Source organism: Adelges cooleyi, unplaced genomic scaffold, assembly GCF_023614345.1.
Source record: "Adelges cooleyi isolate 19-005CV unplaced genomic scaffold, UGA_ACOO_1.1 ACOO_flye_CR_arks_rails_tigmint_CR_PRNA_376, whole genome shotgun sequence".
In the NCBI taxonomy this organism is placed as follows: domain Eukaryota; kingdom Metazoa; phylum Arthropoda; class Insecta; order Hemiptera; family Adelgidae; genus Adelges; species Adelges cooleyi.
Genome location: NW_026096053.1, coordinates 9,658,879 through 9,682,731, shown reverse-complemented (window position 1 = coordinate 9,682,731; position 23,853 = coordinate 9,658,879). Strand labels below are relative to the sequence as shown.

Below are 23,853 nucleotides of genomic sequence, written 5' to 3'. Positions count from 1 at the left end.
ATAATTTGATTAGTACCTATAAATTTAATTTTAATATAATCGTATGATACATTATGTACTAATGCAAACATCTCGTTTTCATTTTGTTTATTAAACATTCACGAGTGAAAGTATAAATATTGCTTTTTATTAAATATCGATCAACTGTAGTAGGATTTTGTTGTAGTATGGGTACAAAATAAAATTCTGTAAGCTTAAAAAAAAAAACAAGATTACAGAATAAATCAAATTAGAGTTATACTATAATTTATTTTATAATAACAAATATGAAAAATTACAACAATTTATGAAGTATCAATAACAATAATAATATTATATTATTATTAAAACTATTAGTATTGTTATTAAATAATGGTTTACTATGATGTATAAGTACAGCCGTAAATATTAATGAAAAAAAAAGAAAATACAAAACAAAGCAAGACTAGCTTTAATCGAATAAATAAGTAAGTTAAAATAAATGTTACATTTCTTAAATACATAGGCGACACAACACACAGAAACTCACCGTCAAAACAATTTTTTATATCATACGCACTTTACACTTATCTTTACTAAACTTATTTTTTAATTTATTCATTGTGTAAATAAAAAAAATGTACAGATAGGAATTTTTTTGTTGTTTAACCAATTTGTGACTGGCCAAGAGTAAATTTATTAAATTAACCAAACATAATTAAAATATATTTAATACAGGTAACTAACCAAGAAATTTAGAAGTTTGTGCATTACATTTCAGTGGAAGAGTTAAAAAAATAACAAATAGTAATATTGAAAGCATTTAATTTAAAAATGTCACATAATGAAAAATGAAAAATAATATTAAAAAAAAAATGGTATTTTGATATAAAAGTATAGCATGAAGATATGAATATATAGTCTACAGTGAGTAATACTTTGGGAAATTTAAGGGATACAAATACTATATATATTTTAACAATAGTGTTCTTTTTTTTATATATATATATACGTCTACAACTACTTAAATAGGCATTTCAAAGTTTACACCTAAATGTTGTTCACGAGCCAAATTCACAATTTCAGATAATTTTACAGCTAAACGGGCTGCTTCATCAAGATTATCTACTGGTAAGATTTTCATACCAGATCGAGCGATTAACAATTTTGCTTCATCCACCATAGTGCCCTATAAATTTAAACATACAACAAATTTAATGCATCTTATCTTTTAGTTTCTTACATTTTTTTCAAAATAAATTTTTTTTGAAAATAATATTAAGTATAATGGTAAAAATTATTTCATTCAAATTATGCATAAAAAAAAATTTTACATCACTAAATTTTTTTCTTATATTTTTTTATTTTTTTTATTTACTAAACATCATTTTTAAAACGAATCATGTTTCAATGGTTCAAAATATTTTTTAGTAGGGTAATAATAAAAATATTAATAATTTTAATTGTTGACATTGCATAAAAAAATTGTGTATGATATTCTATTTACTTGTAAACGGCAAATGATCGGCACGGTAAGGTTTAGCTCTTGAGCTGCAGCTATAATTCCTTCAGCAATAATATCACATCTCATTATGCCTCCAAAAATATTTACCATAATAGCACACACCTGTTTTAATAAAAAAAAAAACCCAATGAAAATATATCTCAATTTCATAGGTAATGTCGAATAAGTAATTTAGACATTTTTGATACCTTAGGATCAGAAGTGATGATTTTGAAGGCTTCTTTTACTTGGGTAGCAGTAGCACCACCTCCGACATCTAAAAAGTTTGCCGGGTTTCCACCATGTAAATTAATAATATCCATAGTTGCCATCGCTAAACCAGCACCATTCACCAGACAACCAATAGTTCCTATTTTAAAACGGCATAAACAATTAATAAAAATTAAAGTTAACAAGGGAACTTCACTAACCATCAAGAGCAATGTAGTTCAAATTGAACTTTGAAGCTTCCACTTCTTTTTCGTCTTCTTGAGTCCTATCACGCAATTCAAACAAATCTTTTTGTCTAAATTCAGCATTGTCATCAAAACGAAATTTAGCATCCAAACAGAAATCTAACAAAATAATATTAATTAAACGAGGTAAAATTTATAAAAAATACTATTTCGTATTTAATTACATCCTCCCGAAGAAATGCTTTCAGCGTAAGGATTGACTTCGATTAGAAGTGCATCTTTCTGGATGAACAGATCATATAATTTCAATATAATATCGGCCGTTTCTTCTTTTTGCTTTGTCAATCCTACTTTGGTAACAACGTCCAAGGCTACATCTTTGGATATACCTACAAACAAACAAAATAACAAGTTTCTCTTAAAAAGTCATCATATTATAATTTTAAGAATTTACATGAATTATTTTATACTGATAGTTATCCCCACTTCTCCAGGATGGCAACTCTTGTCTCTAGTAGAGCAAGAGTTGTCCAACTGACCTAACAGATCGTAAAAAAAAAATATATATATATATATCGATAATTACACGGCAAAAAGTCTATGCAACACTTTTGGTCTAAGCAATTTTGCTCAATTTTCAGATAGAGAAAAATATGCTTTATCCAATGCGCATTCGTAAAAACAGCCGTGACCATTATTTAACTAACAATTTAAATTTGATATCAGTGATAAAAACAACTACTGCTTTCTGCTCATAAATAGGATTTTAAAAATCACCAAAAAACCGTCTCCTGAAAATAAAGAAAAATGACGCTTAGACCCTTAAGCAGTGTAACCATCAATAAATTTAATGTTTATTCTTAAAACAAAACCTTTAATAAATATAAGCAGTTTAATGTTGTACCGATGTCAGTGCATAATAGTTTTAGAAGTGAAAACCAAAGTGCGTAATCTGAATAATCAACGAGTACAGTTATAAAGAGTATGTAATAATATTGTTTTATAAGTATTTTAAAATTGGGTTTAAATTTTAAGAACTCAATTATTTCCGTGTTACATAATTAATAATTTAATTTGATAAAAATCAATTAATTAAGACAATTTTAAAAGCTACCCTTTAATAAAGTTGTTTTAATCTTTGCCGGAAATGCGATACGCTTAAAACGTCATTCACACATGCGAATGCATATTTGATAGGAAGTTCAACTCCAACATAAGGCCAAGTATAAAGTTTCGAATTATATGACATTTTAATATAATAATTGTGGTGCTTGCTACAAATCACAAAAAGAACAAAAAAAACAATTTGAAGGTCGAGTACTTACAGTACTCACTTACATTAGGTCACAGTTTTAAAAAATAATCAACGTTCAAGAGCATAATACACGATACATCACAAAACAACTCATTTGGAGCCACTATGAACTTAACTTATATACGTCATGGCTCTAGCTGAGATTTGAAACTAAAAAAAATTAATTACCTTGCGTAATATCTATTGGCATATAAAATAAAGCCTCAGGGTTTTCTGCTGCAACTTTTTCAATATTTACACCACCTTGAGAAGAGGCTATTAAAACAGGACCCTATAAAATTAGCATGATAAAGTATATTATACCACAATAAAAGTTTTTGTTTAAATCATTATATTTTTACCCCAAAAGCTCTCTCCATCATAACAGCGAAATAATATTCTTTCCTTGCATAAACACGGTCAGCCACCATTACGGCATTACAAATAAGACCTTTTTCTCCAGTTTGTTTAGTAATCAAATAATCGCCTATCATCTGACTGGATACCTTTTCAGCTTCTTCAGCTCTAAAAATCACAACATCTATTAAAATCATTATTAATGAAATAACTGCGTGTTTGTAAAACGTACGTTTCGACCATTTTCACCCCGCCTTTAAATCCATTTTTAAAATGACCTAAACCACGTCCACCGGCTAAAACTTGGGCTTTGATGGCAATATCGGTCAGGCCCAAGTTGCTTACCAAATCGGCTGCCTCTTGGCTGGTTTTCGCTACTCCAAATTTGGGTACCGGTATGCCAGCACCTTTCAAAAGCGAGTAGCTAACGTGTTCGTGCACATTGAGATGACGACGTGGTTGACTGACTCTCCAATGCGGACTCGCTTGTAAAGAGGCGGCAAACAACTGTGGACAAAATAAATGGTGGCGACTGTAATAAATAGTTTTTTCAGATATACCTATACGAGCAAAGCGACTTTCGATACGGTACTCACCTTCGGACTGGTTTTGCCTAAAGTTTCCAAAACGTACGAACTCTTGGTAACTAAGTTGCTCATTTTCTTCAGACAGGTATCGACAGTTAAAAAGTAATCAGTCAAATATTGACTTGTTATTAATCGTTTGGAGAAAATTGCCTCGCTCCTTGCCCTTCAAAGTCCAAAGTTGATAAAAAAAGAAAAAGATTTTCACATTGATTGGCCTAACACTGTCACTAATGATAAGAAACCACTGCTGACGGCACCAGCTGCAGTGCGAGCCACCAGTTACCAAGATATTAAAACATTGCCAACGCTGAAACAGTTGCACATAGACTTGGCCAACTTGAGAGTGGGATATACAAGTAAACAGGTCATGAACTGATTGAAGTTTGTAAGGCTAAATTGTGTATAATAATAAACAATCGCCAAAATAGGAATGTTATAAAAAAAATTCAACGCTAAAACAAACATATTACTTTATAAACGGATAATTGTCTCGCGTCTAGCAAGGGGGACGTGTATAGTAATCGTTTATTATATTTTTAATTAGTATCATTTATAGCACGATAAACTTAATTATTATTATATGCATGAAACAATATATTATGTAAATAATTATAATCTGAATTTTATCTGCCGACTTGTCGCAAATTACCCGGATAGGTCAGTTCACGTGATAATAATTCATCACAAATTCATAATATATTAATTTTAAAAAATGTCTAATATTAAAGTTATTGTTTTATTGTAACTTTAAAAGCCCGTGAAAAAAAACTGATGACTATTTAAATTATATTTTATTTATAATTCCCCGAGTAACTATTTTACAACAAATTACACTTGTTCTTTGTTAATGACATAATATAGGTAACCAATTATTTATTTACTCATGAGAATTACGCAATTTTAAATCGTTATTCTCAATACATCCTCTACATTATACAAATTAGTAAGAGGAATCTGAAAATCCGGATTAAAAAAATACTATTTTTGTCACTTAAAAATCGTATCAAAAATTAAATATTATTACAATATAAAGCTATAAACTTAAATAACATGTTTTAATGAAAAAAAAACGCTTAATCCGAAATTTAAAAATATTCTTGAAAACAATTTTTTACTTAGGTATACAGCTTTACATTGTAATAAACTTTAATACTTAAGTTTTTAAAGCGGCTTACTTAAATAGCGTTTTTTTGTGAAAATCCGAATACCCATCACTAATTAACATATCGTAGACACAAACGAATATCCTTTGACCTTTGTGCCAGCTTCATTGTAGTATGTCAAATAATTGAAAAAAGCCTCTAATAAATAAATCTATATCATATTATTACCAGTTAACTACCATAAATCTTTTATAAAACGAGTATCTCCTATCATAAACAAATTAATCAAAACGTCATTAAATATGTACATAATTATTACTAGTTTTTTTTCCAAATTAAGAGGGTGTATAGTTTAAAATCAAAATGTATAATATATATATATATAGATCAACGGCTTTGTTTTTTCATATGAACAACATTGAACTATTGTTTTGCATGCTGCAGAAAATAGTGTATTTGCTGTAGTGCACGATTTTTTTTTACTTTTTTTACTCTATATATATATATTAAATAAGAATTATTATCGTTTGAACAAGTAAAAATACTAAAACACTTAACATAATTTCAAATGTTTTATTTATATTACGTTTCATAGAAAACATTTAACATTGGTACCTAAAGCCAAATTTGATAACAGCTGAAATTTAGTTGGTTGTTTTAAAATTGCGACAAATTCACCAACAGATTCTAAATAAATGGCGTTAATAATAAAAAAAAGGAATAAATAAATGGATTCTACAATAAGTATTTATTCTATTTATACATCTGTGAAAAACATATTTGGAAAAACCATACAAATAATAATCATTCGACCTAGGCGTTTTTTAAGTCTACAATATGAGGCTGCAAACACCCGTCGCGTGTTGTCTCTTAAAATTACTTTTATTATTATCTATTAATATAACAGGTAAGTTCCCTATGTGTATTTCACAGACGACAGTCTTTCGCGATTCTTCCGGTCGTGCCAATTTTGAACAGCAATTTTTATAATTATTGGTTTTATAATATTGGATGTTTTTTTTTTCTTATAACGAATAACGAAAGACGACAATATGAGACAACTTAGAAAGCGAACAACAGTAAGAACGCCATCATAAGACAGAAGAGACCCATAGCTTCTGACAAGGCGAATCCAAGAATGGCATAGGAGAAAAGCTGTTGTTTCAATGATGGATTACGTGCGTAACCAATGATTAGAGAACCGAATACTGTTCCAATTCCAGCACCTGATAACATGTAAAATAAACAAATTAGTTCTACTTCGAAATTTACACTTACAAAACATAATATTTATCAATAGCATTATAGTGTACATGATTAATTAGAATCATCAGGTAAAAAAATACCTAAACATCCAATGAAGAATGAATAAAAACCCATGTATGCACCATAAATTACAAGGTAATGCATTAAAAAACAATTTTATTTAAATTAAATGTTCCCAAAATTGTCATGTCATATCAATTAATTGAAACTTGTTTAAAAAAAAAAAGATGTTTCACATAACAAAAATGTGTAATGTACAATTTTTTAAATAATTAAACTATTATATACTTGTGAAATAAATGACACGAGACGACCTTTGGGCCATACTGTATTTACATACGTATTAACAAGGTTTAGACAATTATTTCTACTTACTATTGTGAAAACCTCATCAATAATATACATAAAGTATTAACAATGACCAAGTAAAATTTAAACTTACATTTCTGTATGCTTATCTTCATTTGTACCATTAACCAAACAATTCCAAACCATGCTTATGAGGAGCAGCAAGCAACAAACTTAAATAATGTGATAACAAAGCAAGCAATGAGGGTGAAAACACAAACATCTATCTCAGAAGTAAAATCAATGATATTTGCAATATGTATAAATATTAAATTTATAAACTAATATTTACAACTATTTTGAGTAAAATAGTAAATAAAAAAACTATAAATATAAGCATAATGACACCAATCTGCTTGGTAAATAGAATTTAATGTAACAAGCTATAAAACGCATAAAATGCAAATACAGAAAATAGAGTAATCATTTTTTTATCAGAACTTATTTTGTGATACAATTTAAAATTGTAAATAATAAATTAGTTTTTGTTGAATAGAACTTCAGTAAAATATTTTTTATAATTATATACAATGCAAAAATTACACCAATTATACAATATTAATTTGTCATTTAGGGTTTTGAAAAAATTTAACGAAAAGTAATTGTAATGATATTAATAGTAATGTTGCATCGTTATAACATTCAAGTTGTTAAAACAAGATAGAATACATTAAGGATATGATTAAGGGTGGTTTGGATATACTTACAAGAATAAAAGCAAAGTAAATATATATTAATAATAGAAACTAGGATACTAAGGAATGAAAAAAGAAATTAGTTTCTCTAAGCAATTTGTAATTTTAATCATTATATATTAACCTTATCATAATTTAAGTTACAATGTAAATTATTATTATTAATATTATAGTTACAATTAATAAGCAATAACAAAAACCATTAATGTAAAAATACACAGTACATAAAATACAAACCAGTGAAAACATTAAAAAGCAAATAACATCAAAAATGTAACCATTATACACATAAGACCCATTGCTTCTGCCAAAGCAAATCCTAGAATTGCGTATGAAAATAATTGTTGCTTTAATGACGGATTACGTGCATAAGCTAACATTAAACAACCAAAAACCACTCCAATTCCAGCACCTAATGGGATGAAAAATTATACAAATGATATTACTTTGATTAGCTAAAAACTTCATTGTCATAGAATCAAACTAAAATTTGCTAAAAAAAAATTGTCAAGAATTCTTACTGAAAATAATACTTTTTGTTAGCTAAAATGATAAATATATGAATAATAATTACATGTTAAATATGTTTTAAAATATGAATTAAAAAATTGAATACATCAATGTTATGTATATGGAATACTTATATTAGTATTTTTTTCTCAAATCACGTCGTGTTATAGCCTCAAAAGTGGTATGTTATTTATTTGTACTTATGAAAACTAGTGTCGGGCAAACTCAACAACAAAATGTGGTAAAGCTAATGATAAGCAATCGAGTTAAGACTAATTATGCAAAGCAAGACAGAACCACAACAAATATTACCTGAACCAGCAATTCCTACGGTGGCAGCTCCAGCACCAATGAATTTGGCAGCAGAGTCAATGTCTCTTGACACAACACTGGTTTGGAATCCTCTGACTGAATTTAGCTATTTAAATACAAAATTAAAAATTTTTAATTAAAATTAACTAGCATTTTTAAATATTATAATAATTTTACCAAACTGCCATTGGGTACAATCGGAGTTTGTTGTGTGTTTTGTTGCAATTGTGTGCATTGTCCATTCGACACAATGCTACTGACTGGCCTGGCAAAAGTTGCCCTGGAGTTGGAAAGGATCTAAAAGGTATAAATTGAATTATTATTTCATCCATCCATTATATTATATCATATTAAAACATAACAAAATTTCAAGCTTAAAAATTTAGTTAGCTGGCAAATTATCAGACATAATCACTAATTAACCTAACTTATACTTTGATATATATTTTATGCTAAACAATATACACTAAAACGGAAACTGGCTTCCTGGTATTAACGATAGAGTTCCTCATAGTACCCTACTGCTAACCGCTCAAGAGCAATCGCTAATTTTTTTCTTAACACTGAATAAAATATGTATACTCTTAATATAAATGGCATTTTAACATATGAGCGCTCGCATGTTTGAAAGTTTCACCATTGCTCGCACAGCAGCATTCATACAGTTTTTAACCTTGAGTGGAGATTTCTTTATTTTAACTAAAGATACCTGACAATTTAACCAAGCTTGGTTTCACACATTTAGATATTGCTTTTTTTCAAAAAAAAGCTGTGTATAAGTGTAAGCCTAAGCGATCGTCCAAAGGTTAAGAAAATTTCAGATGCATTATTATAATAAAGAGATTGATCAACTCAAATAGAATAAGATAACCTAACTTATATATAACTACAAAAAAACCTACTTTTTAAACAATTTTTTTTTGAGTTTGAACTGTTATAACTAAGCTAAACATGTACAGATTTTCAATTGGGTACTCTTTTCTTTTAGTGTACAAAAAAATGTTGACGTCTTATGTTCTATTTTAAAAGTTAATATAGTTAAATAAGAAATTCTGTATACTCATGAAGAGCAACTTAAAGAAATACAAAAAATCAGCTTATCAAATAATTATCTTAATTTATTGCATTATATAACAATTTTTGAAAAATTGGTCAAACTAAAAGGAACATAACCTTTGTTATTAATAGTATAACCTCAAGGTTAAAAGTGACATAAAAAAACTTTACTAACTGGTGAAACTGATGAAAGAAAGAAGTTAAGTGTTAATGGGTAGGTGACACTAATAATAGAGCTTATGGTAAAATAAATGCATACAATAGGCCCAATTTTCAGTTAATACATATCAGTTTTTTATGATAGCTTTGAAATATAAATATGTATGTGTATTCTCTCGTGAGCTAAATACATAATGTAAAAATTATAAAAATGTATTATGAATTGTTATATATTTAAGAGGAGAAAAATGGATTATTATCAATATTATTAATCATACTCATTAAAAATTACTTTACATGAAAATATACTGTGTAAAGTTAGAAGTTAACATTTTACGAAATAGCTATTCCTTTAGTAACTGGTTAGCAAGATGTTAACTTTTGTGAGCTGTAAGTATATCCAAACTTTAAAACATATTATATTGAGCACCTAGGTATTGACAAAATTTTGAAATATTTCTCTGGTTTGTAAAAGTCAACGCCCTTGTAGTCACCTTAACCCATTTAACATATAATGTCACCCTAAATGTTACACTCAACAACAAATTAGTTACCTGGTCTCAATGATTTCAGAAAACTAGGTACTCAATAGACGAGATACCTACCATTCAACTACTATTGAATGGTAGGTATCTTCAAATAGAATATTATAAACGCTAATACTTACGGCGGAGCGAACAGCTGGTGCAACGGCTTTGGCTAAGGAATACATTTTTGTATAGTGTGGTTTTCTGTTAGTTGAGCTGGTTAGCTAAAAATCTGCAATTATAAAATAACAAGAAATCAATCAATTAACCTCGTGTTTGTGGATTTAACCTTTGGCAAGGGCAAACGGGGGAGGGTACGTGCAAACGAATCTACAGGCCAATGGTGAATACTCGAAAAGTCGTAAATAGCAAAGACGGCCAAAACGGAACTTTGCCAGAGTCGACGGCGGATGAACCAGAGAGGAACGGAAAGCCGACAAGTTCGCCGGGCAAGCAATACAAGGCGTGACCCGGATAGGAAAGATGGCGGACCGCGGCCGAGCTAACGTAGCAGTTTTCAGATAGCCTGACTAAGCGATGGTTGAAATCCTGCCGGCTTAATAACAAACCGAGCGATCGAAGGAAATTTCAAAAACGAACGACATACGAGCAAGCTTAAATAAATTGATGGTAAACTTACCGAATGTGGAGCCGTACAGACGGTGATGGAAAAGCAACGACGAGAAAGAATGATAGACAAACAGGACAGATACACACGGCGACTGAGTGACCGGGTCGTGCGGCATTGCGGCGGCTCGGGTAACCGCGATCCGGCCGACCAATGGGATAACGCGGCCCCAGTGGACGCGGCAACGTCGCCACCGCGCTAGTCAAAATCCAGCCAGCTGATCGCGGTACCGGTAGCGGTTACTAAAAGCTCCGGTGCCGGCCGGTAACCGCGATTGTAGCTCCGGATTGCCGCCAAAATTTAACATTAAACTTTTATGTGAAACCGATTTTTTTTTAATATAAAAGAACGTTGAAACGCCTATTTGATAAAAAAAAAAATCTTCACGCACACACACTTCCAATAATTTAAAACATATTATATTTGATATAGACAAAAACTAAAAATGGCTTAAGTAAAGTTATTATGTCTACCAGGTGTGCTACCAGAAGGATAATTATTAATTAAAAAATAATTTTGATTACATTAAATAAAAATTACAATTTTTTTGAAAGCGTATTATCAAACGGACAATTACAATATCATCATAATGTAAATGAATATCTAAAATTTTTTCCCTTATTAGTTTACCGAAAATGTTTAATTATTTCACTATAAATTTGTTATACATCGATGACCTTCGGTCCATTCGGTCGAACGAATTCAGTGACGAAAGCCGTCTAAGCGATGCGAATACATAATATTCTAGTTAACTGACTTATTAGTTATTTAACCTAATCATTCTAAGGTCGGACAAAATTCATCATACACTTAAATTAGATACTGCGGCTAAGGTGAAATAATAATTTATTTTTCGTACGTTTGTGTTCAACTTTAGTCATTAGATGCGTTTCCTGTTGAAGTAAATTTAAAACTTCAACTTTTAGGCTCAGTTTTAATAAACGCTAATAATAAAAAAACTGCCCTGACCCTCCCCTTCTCCGTCTCTTTAAATACACCACATATCAAAAAATACTGTTGAACAAAAAAAATGCTTAAATAATAATTACACTAATAATGAATATCTGCAATTGATATTTATGTCTTAAATGTATTAATAAATCGGTAATAATTATTTTTATTAGATAATAATAATATATATTTTAATTAATCCTATTCAATTGTTTTCATTTTCGAAAAAACTGACTTTATCTATCTTTTAAAGTTCGGTAAGTATTGACTACTTGTTGCCGATTCATTATTTTTATTTAATAGATTTTTAAAGCCCGCGAGGGCAGATAGTACAGATAAATGATAATATAGTATTATAATATAACATAATGAATAATATAAGTAAACATAATAATAAAAAAGTAATAGACAATAAATATAGTAAAATTTGTTAAAAAACATTTAACAATCTTTTTAGACTGAGTCTATTGTCAAAAAAGAAATCAAAATCTGATAAGAATTCATTACACAAACTCAAAATCTTTCTGATGGGGCTATGTATAACATAGCATAAATTAAGATTACTAGGTGCAAAAGCTCAGGACAGCTACCGATCCGCTTAGAAGCTTATGTAAGAATACGGAGTCATTATAGTTAGGTCTTTTACTTAGAGGGGATATTCTACATTGTCTTTCAATATCTGTAGCATTATATTATAATAAACAAATTTTTAGTGATTTTTAAAATAGCAAATTCTCTGGACGAAAATAGATAAATTAAAAAAATTTTAACTTGTTGTAATTAATGATACACTGGTTTAATGGCGACATTGCTATTGAACATCTCAAAATATGTATAGTTGCCGTATAATACGATTTCAATATCATCACATGCTATCATTTTATCTAATATTATATTCTAATTAATTTTTTCATAACCCAATCACAGCACTTCAGTCTTCAATCGATAAATCTTACTGCGAATAGTTATAAGCCATATTATATAATTATCCACAGGCACTCCCCCCGGGGTCGTTACAATAGCAGTCGTCGTCCTAATGTAAAATGTTCATAAAACATTGTTTCATATTTATTATATATCCATCGATCGCCCCCCCCCCCTTCCGTCTGTATAAAGCCTCCCACAATAGAAATTAACTGCTATTCCAATCAATATGGCAAAAAGTTACGGCGCGCTCGCGCTCAGAAGTCGGGACGGTTTACAACATTAATAATTATTAGTCGTAAACCCTAAGTGCATCTTTCGCAATAATGCTATATTATTAAGTCGATCCCGTTAGTTTTTTTCCAATTCCACCGTGTCGTGGGAATTTTAAACGTCACGTGAGACATCAAGTTGCCATCGATCAATTTTAGCTTCAATTTTTTTTTTATTAGATATACATAATATTATATAGTTTATAAAATATATATTTACTTATTAGTAATTACTAATTACTAGTGTCAAAATAATTACAACTGTGATAACGTTATATTGTTACAATAACAATTTTTTGTTATCGAGCGTAGAAACGACTTTTGACCAACGCGTTCGGGCCGCGCCGTGTCGACGACGTGAACGGGGGCGGTAGTGCGGGACACAGCAGCTGTACGGTCGTCAGACGGCCAGCGACTGGAGGGGCGCGTAGCCCAGTAGTGATCAGCTGATAATCATACTGTTAACAACCAGGGCCCTGTGTGACTTTCGTTCAGCTGCTGGATAAATGGCCGTATTCCTGTTAAACGAATGTAAATTCAACAACTGCGGCCTGTGCTTCAAAAACCTATACGATCTCATACAGCACATTGAAGACAATCACATAGGTAAATGTTAGACGCACCTGAGGGTGGCTGCTGGATATTCTAATAGGAAACGTGGTTTGCGCGCATTAGATTTTTTTTTACGCCGTCCATAACAGATAGTACCATGACCTTTCTAAACTATTAATACGGGTGCTGCCTCCACCGCCGCCGCTAGGTTGTCATACTTGAGTGACCTAATTGAACATTGATTTAAATTTAGATCCTTCGCAGGTACCTACTTAAGTACCTAGGAATTTGTTTTCCAAAGATCCTCAATGTAGGACTACAATGATTTTTAATATTTGCCCCTCATTTGACAATGTTTAGCCGACATACTAACGATACTTGGCCATTTCGGGGCCTGGGACATGGCGTTAAAGGTGTAATCCGACTGGACTTTGGGCGGCATTAGTCGTATATTACAATTGCGCGTATAATCTAATGGTGCTATTTTAAAATTGACAGTTGTCCCACTGTCCAGCCTTTATAAGTGTGTAATTACCTAATAGTAAAAATATTTTATCAGTGTGTCTAGATTTATTTAATAATAATGTAATATCTCGGCTATTCAGCTCAAAAGGTTTCCTAGATGTTTTTTATTACACTGTAAGGTTAGCTGTGTTTAATTATTACTTTGTAATTAGTAACCTTTCTTGTGTCTGAATGTTACCTAAATAGTTATTACGGTAATTATGAATGTTCTGATTACTTGGAATACTATAGAAGCACTTGGAAGATATACGTATTAAAATTTCACTTTGTCGTTAACTAATCTGATTACTATTTGGGATGTTTAGATTTGTATAATATTCATTTGGATTTGACACATAGATACCGAACCCAAGCCAATCGAGCTGATTGATCGAACCGAACAGCAATGTTTACCACTCAGTTGCGTAATGCGGTTTTTCGGCGAGAATGCCGACAAAACAGTAATCGCACCAGCCGAACCAGTTTTACAACCAAAATCCAGTATTTTACCATCAGCCCCAGACTTGTTATTTCCTCGACCCATGAAAACCGGTAGCTATTGTAATATAATTAGAACACTTAGAACATTGTGTTTTTATGATACAATGTTTAATAGGTTATGAATCGGATAAAGGAGAAGCTGAAACTTTAGATCGGCTCGATAATATTGCTGACAGTAGTGACTCATGGTCTACCACGTCTGATGCAATTGATGAAGCTAACAAAAATGGTTCTAAGTAAGACCAAATAGTTATGAAGTAATTAGAACTGTATTCTAATCAACGTGTTTTTAGTATTCAGCAAAAAAATAAAACCGAACAACCAATTAGGCCATTTGCGTGTCCAGTTCCTGGTTGTACCAAAAGGTATAAAAATGTAAATGGAATAAAATACCATGTGAAGAACGGTCATACAAATGGAAAGTATGTGAACCCCGTTACACTTTTGTATATTAATAATTCCTTTAGGTATTTAATATTAAAAATAATATACATTTCAGAATCCACAAGAAGTACAAATGTCACTGTGGGAAAAGTTATGTATCCATTCAAGGGCTGAAATCGCACGCTAATGGTATGCATGCTGGTACAAAAATGACGTGGTTGACAATGCATAATGGCGAAACCATTCAAGTGCCAGCAACTCCACTTTCCCCCGACACGGTGCCTATACGTGCAGTAACGCTGAAACATGTGCCTCGAACAACAGCGGACGCTAATTTACCCCCTAAAACATTAGTCATCACTAAACCTCCTCCGTCCAACGTTGAATTTCCCCCAATTGAATCATAATGATTTTATGGGAGGTTCAAAAGTTAATATATTCCTATATAGTTGAATAATCAGGAGTCTTAAAGTCAGTCGTCATATTAAATGTTTTTGTCGCTTGATTTTTTTCTTTCTTTCAATTAAATTTATAATAATATATTTTATATAGACCAAAAAAATTACACCAATATTGTAATGTTAAACTTTGTTATTACACCAATATTACTAAATAAAAAGGAAAAATTTCCATTCGGAAAATTTTAAAGAAAAATATAATATATTTAGTTGCAAATCCATAGCCTAATTACGTTAGACCTAGAACAATTTGGCTAATTTGTATAATAGGATCTTGCATTCATGTATTTTTTTTGTGTCAAGCTATGTATAGTGTAAGTTACCTTTTAAAGACTTGTTTTCTGTTAAGGAATCAAATATTGTTAAAATAAAATTATTTAAAAAATCATCGGCTTTATTTATTTATTTGTCTTACATCATTTTTTGTTTTTAACATGTATAGCAAGTCTGGACATTACTTAAGTACAAATTCAAATACTTATTAAAAATAAAAAAAGTATTTAAATAAAAACTCAAATAATACACATTTCATCTTTGTTTTATTAGAAAAAAATTATTTAAACGCATGTTTAATTTTAATTCTAATATAAATTTTTATTTATATATAAATGAAATTATCAGTTCAAATAAACAAATTCTTTAAGTAATAAAATCAAATACATTTTTTTACAACGAATTGTTTAAAATGGCAATATATTTGGAAGACAAATAAAATCGTAAACTTAATTTGGTATCTGAAACAGTAATCAAAGTGTTACGGTACAATGCATTAACATACTTTTTTATTTTTAATAAGTATTGTACGTTTATTTGATACTGTAAATTAAGTTATTTACTATATTAAATAAAAAATATATTTGTCGGGCTATATACAAAATGTATTAGTTATCAAATAAAAAAAATCTCCAGTTTGGTGTGTAGTGTATCATTTGAGAATAGTTTCCTTATCGGAACGTGTTATATTGTAAAGAATAATTAATATACTATTTCTAACCAAACGAGGCGATCTTTAAGTTTTTAACTATGCATTGGCCTGGCCAGATGCCAAAGTAGAAAAAATATACTTGGTGATGTCAATGAACTGAGTGAGTGTCGAGCGAAAAAGAACTTGGCCGTTTTATTAATCGATAGACTTAAATATGTTGTTACTTGTTCCAACGATAATATAAAAACACTTAACTGAAATAATCGATGTACAATTTTTTAAAATTGATTAGCTGTGTAGATTTTGTTTGTACAATAAAATTAATTACTAAATATTTATTGTTATACTAATTTTCATGAATGTGGACTCAGCAATTGGTCCGAAACGTCAGCACATAAATGAAACATTAAGAAAAACAATAATACATCCGATAAATATCAAGTTAACCAGTTTTCACCTTTTAATTATGCTCAAAAGTCGTTTATCGCAAATATGTTTACCCGCTTTCTAAAATACCGGCACGTGTATATTATTATAATGTTTTATTATAAGATATTATATATGATTGTTATATTGGATTAGCTTGCACTGTGCAAACTGCTAAGTTTAAACAAGTGTGATTGGTTTTTCGTGAATTATTCGTTTAGTCATTAACATATTATCATCGTTTCCATCAATTAATATATCCCAAGTGTTCGATTTCCATGTATATTAATTAACAATAATAATATTAACACAGACTTCTTTTGAGTTAATCGACTCTTTATCTTAATCCGTATTTCGTGAACAATTAAAACGATAAAGCAATCGATTTCTTAAAATCAACGAACGACTAATGTACTTATGTACCATATTATTATTAGATAATATTTCTATCACAGTTTGCTTCAATACTGAACAATAATTATTAATTTGTCGGGTATCAGTAAAATATGTAAATTAATGAGTTCCAAAAGAAAATCCGATTAGAATTCTTTGTCTTTTCACTTGAGATTTAAATATTTAACTTAAAAATGTTTTTTTTTTAAGTCGTTCAAGTTTCAAGCATTCCAAACATTAAATTAACTATTTATAAGCGCCGGTCGCAGTCCAGTTTGACTGGTTTTACAGGTCCATATCAAAACCAGTTAACAAGACCTTTTTATTAATTATCCATGACATATTTTACCACATAATTATATGGCCAAACACAACATGTGAAGCGTAGAAGACTACAAAACAAATCTTAGGTTAGGGATAAGTTTTAATTGTTGGACTTAATCAATCAATATTTTAATTACTGCGTATTAGGTACATCAAAGTTCAAAGGTAGGATATATTAGGGACGACATTGTAGTTTGACCTAGCTGTGCAAGCATAACAACGGAGGTCACAGTCATAATAATATATTATATTGTAATAAATGACCCTGTGATTGTACACATACAAATTAAATAAATACAACACTATTATTTACTGAAAGATTAATTTAATGTATATTGTAAACTATTATTAATCATTTATTAATCTCTAATTAAATTAACATAATATACTATATTATTAATATATCCTGTTAAAAATTATAAATTATAAGCTAAGTTAGTAATAACAACTGATAGTGAGAGAAATTTAAATACATATTTTCAAATTAAATATTCGTAAGATAAGCACACAAGTAACACTTTTTATACTATTACGAGCCTATTTGTAACCAACTATTACAGTTAAAATGAACATTTCTATTTTTTTTTAGTCATAATTTGTAGTAAGGCTTGTCTCATGTTGATGACCATTTTTTCTAGTTCTTCTGCTTTGACAGTAAGTCGTCTGTTGGTCGCCTCCATTTCGTTGGCATTTTTGTTCAATTCGTCCTCCTTTGCCTTCCTAGTAGCTCTAGACTTGCGTGATGCTTCATTGTTGCGATCCCTTAGCTGTCTATACTTGTCATCTGACGAATTATCCTCATTCGGCCGTCTGTGTTTAGAATAATCATCATCGTCCGTTTGGATAGACGCTGAAGAGTTGCTGCTGCGTCTCTTACGAGAACACCGAGGTGGAGAAGTCATGACTGTATCATTCTTAGCTGCTGGAACTTCGGTTAAATGGTCAGATTTTTTTTCCTAAAAGAAATAGATATATTAACCAAATTTCAAACGGTATCTAACAATTTAAATGTAAACCTACATCAAAAACATAAGATAAAAGGTTGAAATTTGATTCTTGTTCGGTCAATGTTTTAACAACTTCTGGCGTGTTAAGCTCGTCACCATAACTGGTCGACTGAATGGACTGTAATCCTATATCTAGACGGAGAGTTGAGTTTTTTCTTAATGAAATCGGTTGCTTGAAATCTTCGCTGTTAAGAGAAACGTCTTGTTTAACCTCAGAGTCAGTGGTCCTACAGTTATTGCCTTCCATGGTAAATACATTTTGTGATGTTATAAACGGCGCCAACATGGTTGGCGAATCCAATTGAAAAAGATCCAAAAACGGCTCATCTCTATACATATTTATGTCGTTGGTGCTGTTGTTTAAATTTATTATCCCAGGTGCTTGTCTATCACGTTCTTCCACTGATAATTAAAAAATGAAAAACATTCCATTAATAAGTATAACATATTATTATTGATTCACAACAAGCTCTACTACCATTAGCACACATATTTAAGAATTCATCCACTAAGCCCTCCATTTTGATGGGTGCATCGTGCGCTACTGAACATGAACTGGTTGCCGAAGCTACTGATTGCGATCTGGGAGACTGGCATAATAGAATGTTCCCGTTTGGGGTGCCGGTTTTCTCGACATGACATGAAGACAACACAGGATTCAATGCAGTAGAACATGATGGCGGCTTAGTCTGTAAGTTAAAAACAACACAATGAAATACAAAAAATATTATAAAACGGTTTAATGCTTTTTATACTCACTTTGGGATTCGCTTTTGTTTTTGCAAAAGTAATGGTGGTTTTGATTCACGACGGTTTTACCTCCCTTTTACAGGAGACAACACTCTTTTGCTACTAATCACCTAATAAAATATAAAAATATAACATTATTAATATGAAGAAAAAAACAATACTAGTATAATGAATAAAACATTTATGGAGAAAGTCCTTATAGATTACTCAGTAGATGAAGCCCTAGGAGCTGTTAAATAAGATACTTTCACTTAAACGTAATTTGGGATTTTCTCAATAAGTAAATTAGTAATCCATAAAATATTTACCCTATGCAACATAATGGTTTAACATAATGTATAAACCGCAAGTTTATAAGATTTCTAAGCATTTTTTTATTTAATGTATTAAGGATTAATAAAATCACATACCTACTAATGGCCTATTTATTATCAACAGACGACATGCACTTGCCACAAAATGGCATAAATAATACTAAAACACCTAAGTTATAATTTCAACCATTATTTGATTTGGCCTTGAAATTTTACACAGCATTTTATTTTCAATAAAAAAAAAATAAATGAGCAACACAAAATTGACTACTTGATGAATTGCCATTCCCATCAGCCCTATGCAATATTCATAGCCAAGGAATATAATAGGAAAACTGAATACACACACACACAAGCCAGTTGTTGACTACATTAATTCACAGTTCTATGGCTCACGAGTTCAATAGTTCAAATGCCATTCTAATTGATAATTTTACTATAAATCGTCAGCTCTATTTTAATACACGCGAACAAATCTAAACTATATAATAACCAAGTTATAAATCATGATAAAAAAAAAAAACATAGCCAGTGGCCCAGGCATAGTATTAAACAAGTGTTCACAGCGAGTATATACTAAAGAAATATACTGGGTTGGTAACTTATTTACCTACATACTCGAGAAACGAAATTTTGTATTTTTCATGTCGTTGGTGTACTATGACAACTTTTAAAGGCGTTATATTTTGAGTTAATTAAACAAAAGTAACCTACTAACTAAAAAATCAACAACAATAATCGACACTGGCTACATCCCACCAAATTCGAATCGTCTTGATTTGACCAAAACCTAACAATTATAAACTATGAAGCAAACACAAATCTACGCACAGTGAACAATAATTGACGGTACTGTCAGCGGGGATAGAGGCCGACTACGACTTACCAAAATGTGTACGCGTATTGCGACGCAGTTCGGCGATATTCAAATGGTCGCGTATGTCCTACTGGAGAGTATAGACGTCCCTTTGGATCAAGGAGTTTGCGAGCTGGTGATATGGACAACGTGCACTTGTGTGTCGAACAGGTCGCTGACAATGTAGTTAATGAGCAGTCGGTAGTGTTAACGAGACGATGGCGTGTGGTGCGCACGAGCTTCGGAACGATAATAATCAACACTGAAGTCTGCTGAACACGGTGCGACGTGTATGGACACAACGACGGGTGAAATCTCCCGCCGCCCGACGTGTCGCCGCTCCCTATTGGCCCGTTCGGGTGAGATGACGTCAGCGGCGACCAATCGGCATGGCCGTTACGCGTCCGGCGCCGGTGTGGTCGCAGGTAAACCGATGGTGGCGGCGGGTGCGGGGACGTACGAGAACAGGAATTACGCCGAACTTAATCCACGGATCACGGCCCACGGGTTACGAGTGTCGGGTACGGGTACCGTGGCTTGTACCCGTGTGAAGGTGTATAGTGTATCGTAGATTGAACTATGCGTGACCGCGGGCTACGTTTAACACTTATATAACCGGTCCGAACTAAAAAGTTAGAACAAACAAAAATCCGGATTCTGGAAATTTGGGTTTTTATTTCTTACTTCGGCTAGCCATGAGCCAACCTATTCGTTCAAGGTTTTTCAAGGCTGTTGACGCGTATCACTGATAAATTCGTTCTCACTGATAATTCGTTCGATAATAATAATTTATTATATCATTAAGTCATCATGAATTACTCATATTGCTATTTGGCATACAACACATTTTACTTACACACAGTACCTTAATTATTCAATTATTCAACCAACCTACTTACGATAATACAATGAAAGCTGAGTAGGCCGTAGGTATTATTTTACTCGGACCGCGCATACCTATAACAGTTTTTACTTTTTTATTTGTTGCTGTAGGAATTTGACTTATTATAGCACATAATACTTGGTCCATTGTTTTTTAATTATCATTTGATATCAGTTTCCTACGATAGGATCTAGTTTTAGAAATTGAGCTTACTGTAAAGAAGTAAAGATAATACACACGATGACGTTTCTAATTAAATTACTATTTTATGTTAACATAATATTAATGTATTTTACTATAACATGTGTAAGCTTTCTTAACACTAATATATAACGCTTTATTAATTTTCCCCTCAGTGAGAGGCCCCCATAAGTTATAAGTATAAAAAACTATACCAAACACTCATTATAGTACAGTCTACCACGTAAGAAACTTATGTTTTGGTGTTTTTTATAAAAGTATTGTTAGGAATTATACTTTGCAAGTTTTACCAGCATTAATTAAACTTTTGAACACTTACAAAGTTATCATAAATAATTACAATTATAACTCATTAGTTGATTATGTAATGCAAATATCTCCCAAACCAGATGGGTCCAAATGGGATGAACATAATGTCATTTTTAAAATTAGGCTACCACGTTGGTAAAAAATGAAGTTAATTCTTAAGGCGAAAAAGTGTGTGTATACCTGTGAGCGTGGCACTTGCCACTTAGAAATTACTTGTTAATTTTGTCTCTGAATAATTCATTAATATGTCTTACAATTATCATTTAACAATTACTTGTGCGATTAAATTTTAAAAACTTGCTCGACGGATGAAAGATATGATTTATATGAGATATCTGGGATATTTTTGCTAGAGAGCATACCAGACTGTATCCCGAGTTCAGGAAATCATAGAGAAACTTCCGCGAAGTCTATTGAAGTATTTTCAACGTATTATTTTTTCCATCCGGTTACGTAACGAAACATTTTAGTCGGAGTTTGTAATAAATACTCGCCTATTTGTTCAACTAAACAACAATAAGTATATAATTATCATATATTTATAATTTAAATGTTCCACTCTTTTCACGACGAAAAAAATGGTCTTCGGTTTGGCCAATTAGGCAATGAAACTATTGCGACTTTTCAAAATTGAAACGTATAATACTAATTACCAATTCAGTATTTTGTCCACGTAAAAATGTACACATAATTACACGACAACATGGCTATTATTTGAATAATTATTATACAATTTTTTATTTTTATCACTTAACAAAAGCTTAAGGAAGGAAGGCAATACAGGAAATTTGTTTTTTCTAAAGGCATTACATAACAAAATACATATAATATAATATGCTGGTCCGCCGTCTAAAATTTTAGAAATCCTGTATAGATTACCTATGGACCATTCCACATAGATTCAACTAGATTCTTTTTTAATTTCTGACCTTGTGTCTTTAATGTTTATCATTTATATAAATCAAATAACGATGTTTGGGCGAAATAAAAGTGTTTTGGTCAACCGGTTCAAAAGTAATGGGCACGTGTGTATACCTAGAGTAAACAAAACGGTATGGCAATATTAAAAAAAAATGTGTTGATCAAAATATCTTGGAAAGATCTAGTTTTTACGATTTATTTTGTTAAACTAACAAACGGTCTGTTGGATTTTGGAAATCCTGTAACAGATTACCCATGGGTCATTCAACGTAAATTCAACAAGATTGTTTTTTAATTTCTGACCTTGTGTTTTTATTTTTTATCATTTATATAAATCGAATAACGATATGTGGGCGAAATAAAAGTGTTTTGGTCGACCGGTTCAAAAGCAATGGACACGTGTGTTACCTGGCGTAAACAAAACGGCATGGCAATATTAAAAAAAATGTGTTGATCAAAAAATCTTAGAAAGATCTAGTTTTCTTAAAACAACAAACATCGTAAAAATAATCAACTTGAGATTTTAATTAGATAAACTTTAACCTTGAACATTTGTACCAAAAAAAAACGACACCATAAATGAATCATTCAACAAATATCACATACTGGTAGTAAATATGTGTGTAGTTTCATGATCATTTTAACACTTTGAGAATTAAAGGTTACAAGAATTTAAAAAAGTAGTGTTTTTGTTTTGATATGGAAAAATATGATACTATGTACTTAGTACCATATTTCTAGATAATATTTGTCTAAGAGCTTTTAAATAAGACCTGTGATTCGGGATGTCAAATGGATTTAAACAACATTTTTTAAACATTTTTAAACTCTTTGTCACTCATTTTTACAGTAACTAAACAGTAAACTAGCTTGAGTAACAATAATAAAGCGTTTCGGAGAAAATCATAGAAGAGCACAGCTAATAGAACTAACCGCTGTAACTGATGGATTTACCTGTCTACCCTAACTGCGATTTTTCATTAGAGTTATATTTAACACCCATCTTCAGTATACATTGGTTAAGTTTGGCCTAATAAGTTAATAGGTAATATTGCCTATTATAAACCAGCTACAATTTTAATATTTTAATGTTGTCCAAATGTACGTCATACCCTTTATTGCGATCATAATTTACCTATGCTAAATAACTAAAAACCTTGATATCATTTTAATATTACCATAAAATAATTAATAGTATTAGAAATAAACATAAAAAAGTATAAAATTAAGTGTGACCAAAGTACATATCACATAACACATACCAAACAAATATGTTGT

At 30.9% G+C, this 23,853-nt stretch overlaps 4 protein-coding genes across 5 annotated transcripts; 1 reads left to right on the top strand and 3 right to left on the bottom strand.

Moving 5' to 3' along the window:
* Nucleotides 1-224: 224 nt before the first annotated feature.
* On the bottom strand, nt 225-4,388 carry LOC126841128 (succinate--CoA ligase [ADP-forming] subunit beta, mitochondrial). Its single transcript, XM_050577427.1, has 9 exons — nt 4,126-4,388; nt 3,762-4,036; nt 3,535-3,697; nt 3,362-3,464; nt 2,103-2,267; nt 1,894-2,037; nt 1,672-1,832; nt 1,466-1,585; nt 225-1,147 (listed from the first exon to the last, which is right to left on the bottom strand). Exons 1-9 carry the CDS (start codon nt 4,186-4,188, stop codon nt 983-985), a joined length of 1,359 nt encoding a protein of 452 aa, XP_050433384.1. The 5' UTR covers nt 4,189-4,388; the 3' UTR covers nt 225-982.
* Nucleotides 4,389-5,944: 1,556 nt separating this feature from the next.
* Nucleotides 5,945-10,874, bottom strand: LOC126841129 (ATP synthase lipid-binding protein, mitochondrial). Of its 2 annotated transcripts, none has more exons than XM_050577429.1 (5): nt 10,733-10,873; nt 10,233-10,324; nt 8,528-8,647; nt 8,351-8,456; nt 5,945-6,445 (listed from the first exon to the last, which is right to left on the bottom strand). In XM_050577429.1, exons 2-5 carry the CDS (start codon nt 10,275-10,277, stop codon nt 6,282-6,284), a joined length of 435 nt encoding a protein of 144 aa, XP_050433386.1. In that variant the 5' UTR covers nt 10,278-10,324; nt 10,733-10,873; the 3' UTR covers nt 5,945-6,281. The 2 variants fall into 2 exon arrangements, with proteins under 2 accessions (XP_050433386.1, XP_050433387.1); XM_050577430.1 differs by having other exon boundaries at nt 6,362-7,940; nt 10,733-10,874.
* A 2,388-nt stretch (nt 10,875-13,262) lies between these two features.
* On the top strand, nt 13,263-15,602 carry LOC126840393 (juxtaposed with another zinc finger protein 1). The gene is made up of 5 exons (XM_050576082.1): nt 13,263-13,473; nt 14,284-14,475; nt 14,540-14,660; nt 14,718-14,846; nt 14,924-15,602. The coding sequence occupies exons 1-5, from the start codon at nt 13,374-13,376 to the stop codon at nt 15,213-15,215; spliced, it is 834 nt and encodes a 277-aa protein (XP_050432039.1). The 5' UTR covers nt 13,263-13,373; the 3' UTR covers nt 15,216-15,602.
* Nucleotides 15,603-17,560: 1,958 nt separating this feature from the next.
* Nucleotides 17,561-20,536, bottom strand: LOC126840309 (transcription factor ces-2-like). Its single transcript, XM_050575964.1, has 5 exons — nt 20,292-20,536; nt 19,101-19,201; nt 18,820-19,030; nt 18,355-18,743; nt 17,561-18,290 (listed from the first exon to the last, which is right to left on the bottom strand). The coding sequence occupies exons 3-5, from the start codon at nt 18,860-18,862 to the stop codon at nt 17,910-17,912; spliced, it is 813 nt and encodes a 270-aa protein (XP_050431921.1). The 5' UTR covers nt 18,863-19,030; nt 19,101-19,201; nt 20,292-20,536; the 3' UTR covers nt 17,561-17,909.
* Between the last annotated feature and the right edge of the window lie 3,317 nt (nt 20,537-23,853).

Excerpts from the sequence above, each read along its gene's own strand:
- LOC126841128 (XM_050577427.1), bottom strand. The coding sequence starts at position 4,188 with ATGAGCAACTTAGTTACCAAGAGTTCGTACGTTTTGGAAACTTTAGGC. Across the intron at positions 1,833-1,893 it reads GAACTACATTGCTCTTGATG|GAACTATTGGTTGTCTGGTG; the intron begins GTTAGTGAAGTT and ends GTTTTAAAATAG. Across the intron at positions 1,148-1,465 it reads CGATCATTTGCCGTTTACAA|GGCACTATGGTGGATGAAGC; the intron begins GTAAATAGAATA and ends TTAAATTTATAG.
- LOC126841129 (XM_050577430.1), bottom strand. The coding sequence starts at position 10,277 with ATGTATTCCTTAGCCAAAGCCGTTGCACCAGCTGTTCGCTCCGCC. Across the intron at positions 8,648-10,232 it reads CACCAGCTGTTCGCTCCGCC|ATCCTTTCCAACTCCAGGGC; the intron begins GTAAGTATTAGC and ends TATACCTTTTAG. Across the intron at positions 7,941-8,350 it reads CGTAGGAATTGCTGGTTCAG|GTGCTGGAATTGGAGTGGTT; the intron begins GTAATATTTGTT and ends TCATCCCATTAG.
- LOC126840393 (XM_050576082.1), top strand. The coding sequence starts at position 13,374 with ATGGCCGTATTCCTGTTAAACGAATGTAAATTCAACAACTGCGGCCTG. Across the intron at positions 14,476-14,539 it reads TCCTCGACCCATGAAAACCG|GTTATGAATCGGATAAAGGA; the intron begins GTAGCTATTGTA and ends AATGTTTAATAG. Across the intron at positions 14,847-14,923 it reads AACGGTCATACAAATGGAAA|AATCCACAAGAAGTACAAAT; the intron begins GTATGTGAACCC and ends TATACATTTCAG.
- LOC126840309 (XM_050575964.1), bottom strand. The coding sequence starts at position 18,862 with ATGGAGGGCTTAGTGGATGAATTCTTAAATATGTGTGCTAATG. Across the intron at positions 18,744-18,819 it reads CTTAAATATGTGTGCTAATG|TGGAAGAACGTGATAGACAA; the intron begins GTAGTAGAGCTT and ends TTTAATTATCAG. Across the intron at positions 18,291-18,354 it reads TTTTATCTTATGTTTTTGAT|GAAAAAAAATCTGACCATTT; the intron begins GTAGGTTTACAT and ends TATTTCTTTTAG.